The following is a 14,724-nucleotide window of genomic DNA, read 5'->3' on the forward strand; positions in this document are numbered from 1 at the left end:
TTGGTTCTAAGTGTGCACTACCCCAAAGCTGATGCTGAAAATTATTTGTTTTTTACAGTTGTTTACAGTATCTGATGGTTCTTAATTGTCAAAGTCTGACTCGATAGCTCCTGAAGGACACATTCATAATCTAAATGAGCTGTCTCACTCCTTTGCTTTCCTTTGTTTATGTCACATGGTTTCATTCTGTTGCACTCCTCGCCAACACCATTTGCACTTTTTCATTTTCTTGCTAATCTTCCATCTTTGAATGATAACCAGTCTATCTATTTGCAGTCAGCTTTTCTGATCAAGTCTCATGTATGCCAGATTTTGATACTTGGGTATCTGCTACTTGGACCCTTTGGTGATCATATTCCTTAATATACTTATAAAAATTGTTTTTAAAAATTATGTCCTCACAATGCTATAAACGACATGTATGCTACTATTGGTTGCCCTTATATTCAGGGTCAAGGTAAGAATGATAATTATATCATGATTAGTATATTTATATCTTCTATGTGTCACAAATCTCTGCATTCATTACAGTTTAGAGTCATCTTAGAAATCATTACTTTGCAGATTATAGTGCTTCTGAGTCCTCTCTTCTGCCAAGATCTTCTTGAAATGGAACCTCAGGAGTAGTCTTTTTTCCTACATGATGTTTTTTTTCACGTAACTGCTAAAATTTTCGTGGCTTATTCACTCCTTTGACGTGGAGTTCATGAAAGATTTTGAATCAAAACACCCTATCTGGAGAGGTGAATTAATTCTCTGACATTAAGAAGGTACTTTTGGGGCAAATGAAGACCAAGTAAGATGGGGTCATTTTAATGTCACAGGTAAGATCCTGAGGGAAGAGAACTGAAAATAGCAGACCTCCCTTCACCATCTGTACTTATAAGAAACTCTATTGCCTTTTATTTCAATAATGAAACTATAATTATAGTAGTGATTAAAAAATGGAGTGAAATTGTGTCCAATAAATATCCAGCAACCTGTGTCTAGCACATCCCAGTAGGCAGAGTTTCGCCCCAGAAGTTTTGTGACTGTGTAGACCTGAAGGATGAAGGAGAACTCCCAGCAGGTGCGACCCTGACATCAGTGTGAAGAATAGCACTACAGAATCCCTTTGGCAGTGCTGCCGGTGGTTAGTGCCAATAGTAAGTGCTTGCTTTACTTTATTAAGGAGATGAAAACAACTTTTTTTTTCTTCTGGGCAGTGGCAGTTCAGTGCTGTAACAGGTAAACCTGAGACCATTCCTATATTCTTGTGAATTGTCCTCTTCATATCAAGTGTTCTGTAAAGTGCTGCTATTAAAACAAACCAACAAAAAGTCCCTCTGAAATTCTATGTTCCAGGGTTTTTTAACTCCAAAGCTACACAGTGGAAAATAGAAAACGAGTGGCACTTTTCCTTTTGCAATGCTTTCTTTTTCTCCCTGCAAATACCTGGTAGTATCAGACCACTATTCTTCAGAAAAGATAGTCTGAAGGAAGCAGGCATGCAATTAGTAGATTACATGATTTTTCCATTCCTTATCTGTTGAAAAACCAACAGCAAAAAAAATACCCTCATAAGTATCAGAAAACATCTCTTTCAGTCTTCTAAATACCTGCCTGAAAAAAAGGGTAAAGAATATTTAATCTTACATGTGAAAAAAAGATATTCATACAGCTACTTTCTTTACCTCCTCGCAGAAAAGCACGTTACAGTGGAGATACACATACCTCTGTAAGAAGTGAATGATGGACTAGGGAAAAGTACTGGCATATTTCAGATAACCATGGCAACTGCCCTGGTTTATAAATTAGTTGGTGAATATTTTATCAACTACCCAATAGCTGTTGAATGACTGCCTGCAGCTCACTGTGCTCTGGAGGGGAATGTGTCATGCTTTGATCAGCTCTTCCAGATCTGCAGTACATCTGCTATCTTGTAAAGTTTTTGAACAGAATTGCTGTGCAGTAAGAAATGAGAGCATGTGTTTTAAATGGAGACCAATAACCTAATGCAAATGCACTCTGCAAAACAAGATATGCAAATACACATCTGGTATAGCATTAGCTCAGTGAGGACAATAAACTCAACAATCAGAAAACTAAAATAATTACAACGAATAAAATATCTGTGGTTTATCAGAAGGAAATAATCTGTATACAGTCCACAAGCTGTTCCAGTACACAGGCTACAGTACAAGTGGTTTTTTACTGGGGGAGTCCCAGACAAGGACACCATGAAAGATGTGGGAACCAGATGTCAAGTTACACGTAAAGGCTCCCCAACAGACCAGCTCTTCGATGGTGCTCAGAAATATGTTTTGTAACATGGAGACATGCTTTTTCTAAGATTAGTTTAAGAAATTTAAGATTCATATTTCCTTCTTGCCTTATTCTTACAGGGCTGAAAAATTTACAGATCACATATGTAGGTACAGTGTCCACTGTAAAAACTCATTGGTCCTGACTGAATCTCTCCATGGACCCATAATTCAATTACGGAAATTTCAAATTGAGTTTCAGCTCAAATATATGCCCTGTATGGAAACCTCAACACATTTTGTTGTTTGTCTCTTTTGGAATGGATGCTAGATATTCATGAAACTGTTTCAGCTCATGGATGAATAAGGATATGGCTGGCTCCCTATATTAACACACAGCTTCTTGCTTCATTCTATGACTCAAGCAATGTTGAAGAGATAAAAAGAAAGTGAACATTGAACAGCTAAAAATTTCTTGGGCCTCAGGTACAGCAGTTTCCTTTAGCCTTATTTTTACAAGCATGAAATAGAACTGGATGCTTTGTAAGAAGAGATATTAATTTTAGGAAACACACTGCCTGATTTCAAAGCTACTAATAAAAAGATTCCTTGTGGCATTTTAGAGGTTCTTGAGAATCAATCTGAAGCCAGAACACAATCTGCAGATATTTATGAGCAAATATTTGTGGTCCATCCTGTCTTTCAGAAAACATCAGACCATAAATAACTTTTTAATTTAACTTAACCATTCCAACATTTTAAAAAGCTGTGATTGTGATGCCTGTGGACAGACTTCTGTATTTAGTCTTTCTGAACTTGTAGAACTTCACAGTGAACTAGTTTTTGTAAATTATTATTATGTAAAAAACACAGCCTCCCTTTGTTTTTTTTTTTATACAGCCCTCTTTAATTTTAGAGAGCACTTTTTTCTTAAATATTGAAGTCGGTCACACATAAATTTCCAGAGATGGGGTATCCACAGCTTCTCTATGAAACCTGTTCCAGCCTCCTAATGAAGAATTTCTTCCTTGTATCTATTCTAAATCTACCCAGTTTTAGTTTAAAACCATTTCCACTTATCTTATCAGCAGACATCCTGATAAAAATTCCATCTCCAGCTCTGTTGTATACCCCCTTTAGGCTCTGGAAGGCTGGTATGTCTCCCTGGAGCCCTCTCTTCCCCAGGCTGACCAACAACACTCTGACCAGTCCATGTGTTTCCTGTGCCGAAAATTCAGGTGGGGTCTCATGAGAGAATAGAATCACCTCCCTTCACCTGCTGACCACATTTCCTTTACTGTGTAACAGGACACATTTGGCTTTCTGGGCCACAAGTGTACAGCGCTGACACATGTCCAATATTTCATCCACCAGTACCACCAAGCCCTCCTTAGCAGTGCTGGTCTTAATCTACTAATGCCTCAATTTGTATCTATGTTTGGGATTGCCCCAACCCAGGTGTAGGACCTTGCACATAACCTTGTTGAACTTCATGGGGCTGGCACAGGCCCACCTCTCTAGCCCATCCTGTCCCTTTGGATGGCATCCCTACCCTCCAATGTTATCAACCACACCACATAGCTAGGTGTCATTCACGAACTTGTAGATGGTGCACTAACTCCCTGTCTGTGTCATTAGCAAATAAAGAGTGGAATGAACAGTCAGAAGAAAAACACTGCATTTCAATGATTGCAAATCTATATTTACACATTTTCTATCATATGTGCTTTGTTGCAGTAGTCTGTGGGGAATGCAGACATACAAAATTTATGTCAATTCTAGTTTAGTTTATGTTTTAGTTAGTTTATATGTGTTTTCTGTGTGTAGTGTTTAGCAGGAGCCCTTCATTGGTAACTGTAGATGTAATTCCTTGTAACACTTTACTTGAAAGAACTATCATTACAGTATTCTTTTAAAAAATTTATGTTTTCAGAAATCTAGATGTGTTTCATTAAGAAGGAAGGAAGTATCATAAGATCAGAGGACCAGGCACATTGCAGCAAGAAATGTTCTACAGCAAACTAAACTCCTCTGAAGAAATTTATTTGTGAAATTGTTGACTTTTGCAGTTCCATAATCCCCTTCTTCAGATTATGCATATTTTGGGTTATAATTATTTTAAGATCATTTTGTTTTATTGATAACTAAAACAAGCTATTTGTATATAAAATATTATTCATGAAAAAAATGGGCTGCTTTGTCAAAAATAAACTAATTTTCCTATGAAATGTAGAAGGTGGCTATGTAAAAACAGGCCACATTTTTAGTGGGGAGAATTTAAGCTACACTCTAGGAATCAATTAATAATTGATTTAAAAAATTATAACTAGATACAATCACACAAATAAAACCTAAAAACTCCAGTAGTTTTACTCTTCTTTTACTAGATGAGAGTAAGAGCAGTAAGACTGGAGAGTAAATGTTCAGCCTTGCTATGGTTGTGCAGAAGAAAGACAATACTAATCCGTGTGTAGCCATATCAACAGGTGGTTATTGAGGTTATCCATGAGCAGGTGTTAGAGGAGCAATGGAGATTTTAAGTGACCGAAAAAGTAACCATTTTACCTTGAGAGAGAAAACCAGTGAAAAAAGTGTGCCTTGCATCTCAAATAAAGCAAACAGAAGGAAATATTTCTAACTAGTCTTGTTCTGCTGCTCTCTTGCATTTCAGTAACACTCAGTATATGTTCTCTCAGTTTTTGTAAACAAGCAGGCAGCAGTAGGAGCAAGCAAGCCTATAACTCAAGACAGCGCTGCTCCTAAAACACAATGGCATCACACAGACTTTAAAATCAAGTTCACTGCAGAGATTTGAGAAAGTTCTGCTCAACACTGGTTATTTTTTCCCTTAGGATATATTAGAATATTAATGTGTTGTTGCAACTTACAATTGCTAGCAACTTGTCTGTCTAAAAACCAAAGTGATTTCAGTTTTTACCAGATTAGCCAAACTTCCTAATCCTGTGAATTTACTGATAAGATTCTGGTATGATCAGTAAGTCATGGTTTTGCTTACTCAGACCATGAGACTCAGTTTGCCAGGCCTGGTTTACTAAGGGATTATAGGGCTCATCTGACAAAGAGATAAACTATCTTGGGTCAGGCACTTGTCAGACTAGTGCAGGGAGATTTAAACCAGATTAGTCAGGGGACAGGGGCACCTATCCCTCCCATTCCTGACATTCAGGTGTCAACACCTCTAATGGATGCCTGGAACAGTACAAAGGCATTCCAGATACTCCAGCCAGTGAGTCCACCTTATCTGGGTACTGGCTCAGACACCTCTATACAAATGCAAGTAGTATGGCAAAAAAAACCAAGAGGAACTATTGATGCGCACAGGCCTGTGTGGATATGATACCATGGGCATCATGGAGATGTGGTGGGATGGCTCGTACAACTGGAGCTTTTAATGGAAGGTTTTAGGCTTTTTGGCAAAGACAGGCAAGGAACATAAGAAGGGGATGTAGCCTCCGTGTCAATAACCAGCTGGAGTGTATGGAACTCTGCGGAAGGATAAGGATCTCACCTAGAAGAGCTTGTCAGTGAAGAGTAGAGGGAGGGCAGGGACAGGGGATGTCATAGGAGGGTCTGCTACAGACCACCCAGTCCGGAGGATGGTGTGGATGAAGCCCTCCATAGGCAGACAGAAGTGGTCTCAAGCCCTGGTCCTCATGGGGGGTTTCAATCACTGTGATATCTGTTGGAGGGACATCACAGCAGGACATAATCCCTCACATGTGCCAACAGCAATTTCTGTACACAAGTAGTTGAAGAGAGCCAACAAGAAGGTGCTGTACTGGACCTTGTGCTTACCAAGATGGAGGAGTTGGCAGGCAATGCAGTGCTCCAAGGCAGCCTTGGCTACAGTGATCACAACATAGGGGGATTCAAGACCTCAAGGCAGTGAGGAGGGTACACTGCAAGCTCACTTCCCTGGCAGACTTTGGCCTCTTCAAGGACCTGTTGAGTACAGTCCCATGGGATAGAGCCTTGGACGGCAAAGGGTCACAAGAATGCTGGCTGAATTTCAAGGATCACCTCTTCCAAGCTCAGGAAGAATTCATCTAACAAGGAGGAAATTACGCAAAAATGCTAGGAGACCATCATGGATGGATCAGGAGCTGCTGAGCAAACCCAGAGCAAAAAAAGAATCTTTCAAGAAGTGGAAATGAGGATAGATGGCCTGGGAAGGAAACAGAGGAATTGTACAGGAAGTTAGGGAAAAGGTTAAAAAGAAAGACTAGGGATAACTTCGACTCTCACCAATAGGAAATAGAAGACCTGGCTACCCTGGAAAAAGTTCTCTTTTCTCAGCTAGGCTGAGGTTCTCAACAACTTCTACATCTCATTCTTCAACAGCAAGTGCCCCAGCCATGCCTCCCTGGTGAAAAAAGACAAATACAGGGACTGAGAGAATGAACACCTTGAGCCCACTGCAGGAGAGGATCAGGTTCAAGACCATCTAAGGAGCTTGAATGTGCACAAGTCCATGGAACTTGAGTAGATTCATCTGTGAGCTCTGAGGGAACTGGCAGATAGTGGCTAAGCCACGATCTATCATATTTGAAAGGTCATGTCAGTGAGGTGAAGTGAGTGAGTCCCTAATGACTGGAAATAGGGAAATATAACCCTGCTTTTTAGAAAGGGGAAAGCAGAAAATATAGAGACCTACAGTCTAGTCAGTCTCATCTCTGTGCCATGCAAGATCATGGAGCACTGCTGAGCCCTGGGTTGTGAGGCAGCACCAGCTGCAACACTGTAAGAGCCACCTAGCCTTCCTAACTAACACCTTCACATTGCTTGTAAGGAAGAGCAGTGCTTGAATCATGTGCAAATTATGGTGCTGAGTGAGCAGAAGCAACATTTGTTCTTTGTTTCTCATTTCTTTTCATTTTCATTTCTCTTCTTTCATTAATAGTTGTAGTTTAAAGGAGATTGGTTTTTTTGAATTTTCACCAAAGTGCCCAATGATATTATTAATTCTGTGGAATCAAATTGTTTAATTGTGTGGAATGAAAGAAGGGAGAGTTTCATCCCTGTTTGGTCATTAAGAGAAACAATTGTTAATTGGTAGCTTCTCACTTCTTGTTTCTATATATGCCAGCATTTACATTTTTAAAAATAAAATTACTTGGCAATCATTATGAAGTATTCCTTTGTATACCATACAATTATGAGGAATCTTTCATGCATAAATACTCTAGTTTAATCCACTCTGAGGATGTGAACCTCTATAGCAATTTCAGATTAAGTTACTGTGAAGCAAGACTACTTAGCTCTTGAATGAGTATATCTGGAGGAGTGATTAATGTGCTTTAGCACTGATGTCACTCCTGTAGCTGCTTTGTTTTAACTTTTCTGAGTATGTTAGACATGGCCTAAATTTAAAGCTTTCAGTATTTTTGTGTGAATAATATATCCAAAACAGAGGAAAGGGAATTTCAGTGCCAATGTGGAGACTTAGACTTTGAGAATATTTGAATACTTTTGGCTGTGGAAACAGTTCAGGTTTATGACTGGAATTCTGGCACTGTATAGCTTATAATTTCTCTCTTTAGTACCATTATGATTTCATGGCCATTGCAAGAGTTCAAATCTCATTTCTGTTGTCATTACCTATGACTGACTTTGCCATCTCCTCATAAAGGCCTTCTTGACCTTTACTTCCCAAAAAACTGAGCAGAACATAGGGGGAAAAAAGTTTATTGCATCAGTTGGGTAATTTGACTCCCTGTCACCCCAAGATGCTACTCTAATTTTTTTCAGATGCAGTACAATGAGAGTGTGTGTTGGTGCTGCCCCACAATACTTGTATAAGTAGTATGGGAAGAGGCTACAGATGGACACAGATGGGTGAAGAATTAGAAAAGATAATATTGGTCAGTTGACCAGCTAAAATAAAATTAATCAGCTGTTGAGTTTCAATGCCACTTTTTTGAATAGTAGAGCTCTGTGTGTGTGCTCTCCTCAGCACTGCCACGCCTGAGAACAGACCATGGAAGCAGCAGGCTTGCAGTGCCAGTTGCACTTTGGGGAGGGAAATCTCCTGCTCCTCCACTGGCTGTTTCCTACCACTGTTGCTGCAAAATCAGGTCTAGTCACTGGCATTTCAGCCTACTTTCAAACAAAGTGCAGCAGTTACTATGATTGTAAGATTTCATGGTGACAAAAAGGAGGAGATTTTTCATTAATAAAAGGCAGAACTCCTACTCACAGCATTTCCCCGTCTGTGCCATGTCCAGACATGAGAGTTATACTTTGCATATTTTAAGAATATTGTATTAAAAGAGCTGGGAATTTAGTAAAAAAAATGAAAGTGTAACAATGATCATATTACCTAACCTATTCCATAAGCTTCAAAATATATACATATAGTTAACTACAGTATTAAAAATTTACAAGCATAATTGAACATCGGTCTCTCAGCATACAATAATTATTATTTTTAACTAGATTTTCAATGGCGTCTTCAGTTCTGTATTGTGGGTGCTTTTACGGACTTCACATTTTTGTACAATGACCAGTGTTTTGAATCAAGTGCTGAGGACTAAGTATTCTTTAAATGTTTAAAGGATTAGCAAGGATTTCATACTGACCTACTAAGGTACTCACATGTAAAACATCTTCTTAACTGAATGATTATGTAGGAATCTGTTTCCTCTTCTCTGTGTTTCACTAATAAAGAGGTTTTGATATTAGTGTACATGTTAGCATTGTAATGGTTGCTCTGTTACCTGTTAAGACATAGTTTTCACAAACACAGAACATCTCTGGTTTGTATGTATATAGATGTTCCTCATTGCTATAAACCTTGGTAATAACATTGTTATTACCTTAAAGGCCTAACCCCCTCCCAACTCCATGGGGTTTTTTTTTGCAAATGGACATTGTTGATGCTGCCGGAAATATTACTGTTGCTCTGTGTGTGGTTAGACAATGAAAAAAAGCAGACCACCATATTTAAAATGGAAATAGAAAAGTAAAATCAATCAAAATGTAAAATGTGTAGAATAGATGAGATGTAAAATGGCAGAGAGGCTATCAGAGGCTATTATTATAAAGTAACATCCACACTCCCCTTCCATACCGATAGTATTGAATTAAAACCAGAAAACTACATGATATACTGGATTGCAACAATTTTAGGTTTTGTTTTTTTCTCTGTGCCTATTTAAACTTTATAAGTTCTGATGTGAATTTAGGCCATAAAGAAAAACAGCCATAAAGCAAAATGTATGAAAGACCAATGCACATTTGAGTGCTGTTGAAAGTCTTCAAGGAATTTAGGTAACTCTGAATTTCCAGAAAGACCTGGGGCTGTCAAACAACAAGGAAGTCAATAAAGAATTAAGAGAATAAGTAGATCTTTCAGGGCAAGTATGCAGGTGTTACTGAACTCTTAATGCATTTTATTTTACCCAACACTTGACTGGTTCACTTTTATGATAGCAGAGACATGAATCATAAATAAATGCTGACTTTTTTATTGTAAGAGGCCTTTTTGTTATGTTTAAACAGCATGGGAATGAAACAACTATTTTTTCCTTGAACCAGGGCCATCTTGAGCAATGTCCTTATAAGGCATTCTCCAAGGAGTACTGAGTGAAAACACTGCCCCAAGGATTAAAATGACAACATAAAAGTTTTGTTTGTAGACCAAAGTCATTGCACTTTGGATGAGTTGGTTTTGTGCTGGGACATGCTACTTACCTGCTGTGGTGGACAAGGGATTTAAACTATTGGTTTAAATTAAACTATAGAAGTAGGGTGGAGTCAGCAGTTGTATTTGCCATCTTTTGTAACATATTAGGAGTGTTGACACTTGCTTAGGAAGAATGGAAAACAGTAGACTTATTAGGCCTGCTGTTCTAGTATTGCTTTTTTATCTTAAGGCTGAAGTTTTGCTGAGGTGAACAGGAGTACATAATGTTTAATTCAACATACAGTTAGCAAATTAAGTTTTACACTACATCAATTATACCTAGGCTATATATTATGAGGTGGTTTATTAGTGCTTTCATAAATTGTTTGACATTTCTAGTCTGGATGTTGGAGATAAATGCAGTGTGCTCCTGCAGCTGATCCTTTGCTTCTACCAACAGAAGAAATCTAAAGATTTGAAAGGATCACAGCTCCATACTCTCTTGAGTTTTGTGATTTACACATTTTGTAATTACACATTTTGTGATTTATTCTCTCAGTCACAATGGTACCTGCACTTATTTCAAATATCTCACTTGATGAACACTGACTAGCAGGGATTGTTAAAGCAGATTAAACTGTTGGGCATTAAAACCTTGCTAATACTGGATAAAGCTGGACACTTACCTGAGCCAGGCAGCACAGTGCAGAGAATATTGGCTTGACATTGTGGATTCTAGCTCCTCACAGGAAGTTACTGCATCATCACAGACCACAGGGCCATATCACAGAGCTACTCCACTGAAGTTATTAACCCCTGTCTTTCAGTACATAGTAAACCTCATTCAAAGTTTATCTGTTTGGCTATGGAACTCTAGCAACATAAAACAGTCTCTGAAACCAATTTAGCTGAGGAGATCCTAGCTGCAAAGAGAATAAATTGCTCACCATCTTCCTAGAGTATTCATTGGGCACTCTATGAATGAGGTGCTTTGCCTCATCTGCCAGGTAGGTATGGAGCAATTGAAAGTGTCTGAGAGTTCTCTAAAACAGTTGACAGCACCAGACTAATGCCTATTTTTCTGAATATTTTCCTTTTTTTTTTTTACAATTAGCACTTTGTTGATAATATTTCAGGAGTTTGTGCTGTGGGTTACATTTGTGCTGTGAAAGAGAGTAGCAAGAATGTGAAGATCTCTACTGATTTATCCATGTCTCTTTGCTTCTTTACAGTATTTTATTTGCAGACATTGTGGGGTTCACTAGTTTGGCATCACAGTGTACTGCCCAAGAGCTGGTGAAGCTGCTGAATGAACTTTTTGGAAAATTTGATGAATTAGCTACAGTAAGTACCACCCTGTTATTTCAATTTAATTTACATTTCCTTCTGAAAAATGATTCATGAGTTATACATGTTAGAAATCTGTAATATACTGATTTGGCCCCACATGTCATGAATTTCTAAAGCTTCAATCTTTTTTTAATATTATAGAGAAAAAACAATCTCTTTTAATGGTTTAGGAAAGAAATGTAAGTGCTATTTTTAAATATACTTTTCTTCCCCCTTCATGCAGTCCATCAGTGCTCTTCATTGGTTTTGTTTGTACAAAACAGAGAAATTTTTTCAATATTTACAATTTTATCCTTCATCCAAAAAAAATCAGAACAATGGAAAGTATGAATATTGGCAGTATGGCATAAAACTTTCTGTGATAATAGGAAGCTAGAGAGTAAAATTCATTCTTCACAGGGAGCATTCCTTGAGACAAAAATGATGGTAGCTTTTCAGAGAGGTTATTGTAGGCAAAATAGGATAGATATAATAAATTGATGCCTATGTTTTTGTTGTTGCACTTATATTGTGCTAGATTCCCCAAGGAAGAGAAAATGAGAGAAATGTTCCTTGCCTATAACTCCAAGCAGCCTGATTTGACAAGAACCATTGGATGGGAAATGAGAGAAATTGCTGTGCCAGAAAAAGTCACACATCTTGTTTCAAATTACATTTAACAAGATGTTGAAAATATGTCTTCCCCTGAACAAATCAGAACTTCATCAAATCTATCTTATTTGCCAGCTGTCCTTAAACCTTCATTTTTGAGAAGTTACTCTTCTACATAAATTATACTCCTGTACTGTCTAGCTGTTTTGTCTTCAGACTCCATGAAGCAGCCTAAAAAAAATATTTGTTTAGGTCCTCGACATAAATAGCATCCACATTTTTTCAGTCCAAACTCACTTCTCCTTGATGCAGTCTTTCACATGATAGATCTAAAGCATGTGGACATTTTGCATCTAAACCTCCCTCTTGATAAACAGCTCTCAAGAACCCCAAGGAGAAAGAACCTTCTGCTCCACAAGGTCCTAGGGTTGAGAAAGACCCTTAGCTAAGGGTCTTATTCTTAGTTAAGTGGGTTATCCTTTGATGGAGTGCTATGTTCTGATTTGCACCGGATGTTCAAGTCATAATAGAAAAAACTTGTGTGTTCCCTTTTTTCCAAGAAAAGCAGAAGATTAACTTAGATGCTTAGTAGAGATGCAATGGAATTCTAGGGGGTTTAGGCATGAATTTTTGTAACCAATTCATTAATGCAACTACTGGCAGCATGTCACAGAGAGCACAGGTCCTCAGCCCAGAGTACTTAGTAGATATTGCCTTAGAAATAAACATGAACTTCCATTCAGATAGTCATTTGCAAGAGTTTAGATGGTTTAAGTTCAAATATCCTTCTTACTTTGATTGCATTTTAATTATATGTCAACCAAGCATCTAATAAGGTCTTTTAAAACTTACCATGCTGTTGTTTGTGGAATCTTTATAGCCATGAAATAGAGAGCCATTTAACAAAAGGGAAGTACTGTAATATAATACAAGATCACATGTGTGCACACAGAAATACATAAGCCTAAGATGTATCATGGCCCTGAAGCCAGGGAAATGTCTTAGCATGGTTGCTCCCTTAGCCGTGGCCGTGTGCTGCCAGTGAAGGTGTCAGAAGGCAGGTGCCAGGCAGATGCCAGCCTTTGGTGCAAGGTCGGTTGTTGGTCATGGAAGAAGCAGTTTGGAGATTGTAGAAGAGCAAAAAAGCCTTAGTTTTTCTGTTCAGCCTGCAAGGATTCTTGTTCAAATCTACAGGAAAAAATCTCACAGTTTGTTTCAGCTATGTGAGGAAGATTTGCTACTTAGGAGTACTTGTAGTTTAGACTGTGCTTCACTGAGGTGTGGTTAAGAACAGACATACAAGTTTTCCTTATCAGCTTGTGATGTGATTAAGAGAGACTTGTAATTGTGTCTTGTGCAGTCAGAGAAATGTGCTGAGAAATACAGGTTTTCAGAAGGATTCTGATCTCTTGGTTAAAGCAGCTTCTAGGTATTTGTTATTAGGTCAAAAGAGAGCACTAGACTGATTTTAAAACTGTGCTGTGCTTGAGTATTCAGAATGATTAAGGAGGAAATTGCAGAGACTTTAAAGAAGAATGTAACAGTGATAGGTAGGGTCCCTGTGATTACTAAAATGCAATCTGTGAGTGTGCCTGTTGTGTGCTGCTGTTTGTGCGCTGGTATTCCTTGGGAAGCAATGCCATCTGGAAGGTGCAGTTTATGACTATCTTTCTTGAAACAATTTGTCTTTCTTAAAAATATAAAGAATTTTAAAAGAATCCCCCTTACCACTGTGGAAAGTATAATAAGACAGCATATATTTGCTGGGAGCCTCAAGATGAATTTTGACATTTTGACACATGGACACATTGTAGAAATAGTGAGTCTTTGCTTTTTGACAGTATAGTTCTGCTAAAATTTGTCTTTCTTGCATTTGGAAGCTGCTTTATGCTTTTTATATTAGTTATTTATCTCTTTCCATGTGCTAGTTCTTTGGGTGGTTTTTGGTTTGTAGTTTTTGGGATTTTGGGGGTTTTTTTTAAAGGCACATAGTTTTGCTGTCTTTGAAATGCTACCTTTCTCTTTTTTTAATCATAATAGCTTCAGATATAGTTACAATTCATGATAGGGAGTTCTGAAAGCGAACCTTAGGTTTCAATACAAAGTCGTTCAATTCCTTTGAAAATGTACTTTAGCAGCCTGTTAGTAGAGAGGGGAAAAAAATCCTGATCTTACTATTTCCTCCTAGAATTCATTTGTACTTTTATCATGTCCTCTCATATCTATTCACCTCTAGAGAAAGTTTTTTTAAACACTTATCTTGCATGCATTATTTTACCTTGCAAATCACTGAGTCTTTAAGTGCTTGGGAAGAGATTATCTGAATGCATTACTTAAAATCATAAAATATCTTGAGTTGGCAGGGATCCATAGAGATCATCAAATCAAAAGCCCTGCTCCTTGCAGTACTACCTAAAACTAAACCATATGATAAAGAGCATTGTCCAGATGCTCCCTGAAAATGATGGCATGGTTTTTTGTTTTCTTTTTCACAATAGCACTGTTTGGTTTCTTAAAAAAATAGTCTTAGGTAATCATATTTCATGTAGGATTTGTGGTCTCTTCAGTGATTTTTGAGTCCTAATGCCAACTTCAATCACTTTGAAGGAATGTGAGTCTCAAAAATATAACCAAAAATTAGTGTCATTATATTAGTATCCTTGCAGGAGTGTGACTTCATCCAAGACCGACATCAGAGAATCCACAAGGGAAGGTACTGTTTCGAATGCCTCAGGGTTCATTTGTATGTCTGGTTAATGAAGTTTTGTAACGTGACTGTCTTTAGGCATTCTGATACAAGCATTTTGGGTAAGCATTTTGGATTTCTCTGGGAGATAACAGTAACAAAGCATCTTCCTGAACACAGAGTTGGTGAAATTTCTCATAAGGCCCATG

General features: G+C 37.9%; 1 protein-coding gene across 1 annotated transcript in view; it reads left to right on the forward strand.

The window, feature by feature from the left end:
* The window catches only part of ADCY1 (adenylate cyclase 1), a 177,159-nt gene that overhangs the window by 96,527 nt on the left and 65,908 nt on the right, over nucleotides 1-14,724 (forward strand). The window contains exon 8 of the mRNA XM_031062174.1: nucleotides 11,121-11,232. Coding sequence (XP_030918034.1) covers nucleotides 11,121-11,232 — 112 coding nt within the window. The remainder of the gene's footprint in view (nucleotides 1-11,120; nucleotides 11,233-14,724) is intronic.

The sequence above is a fragment of the Geospiza fortis genome, unplaced genomic scaffold (genome assembly GCF_000277835.1).
Source record: "Geospiza fortis unplaced genomic scaffold, GeoFor_1.0 scaffold108, whole genome shotgun sequence".
Lineage (NCBI taxonomy): Eukaryota > Metazoa > Chordata > Aves > Passeriformes > Thraupidae > Geospiza > Geospiza fortis.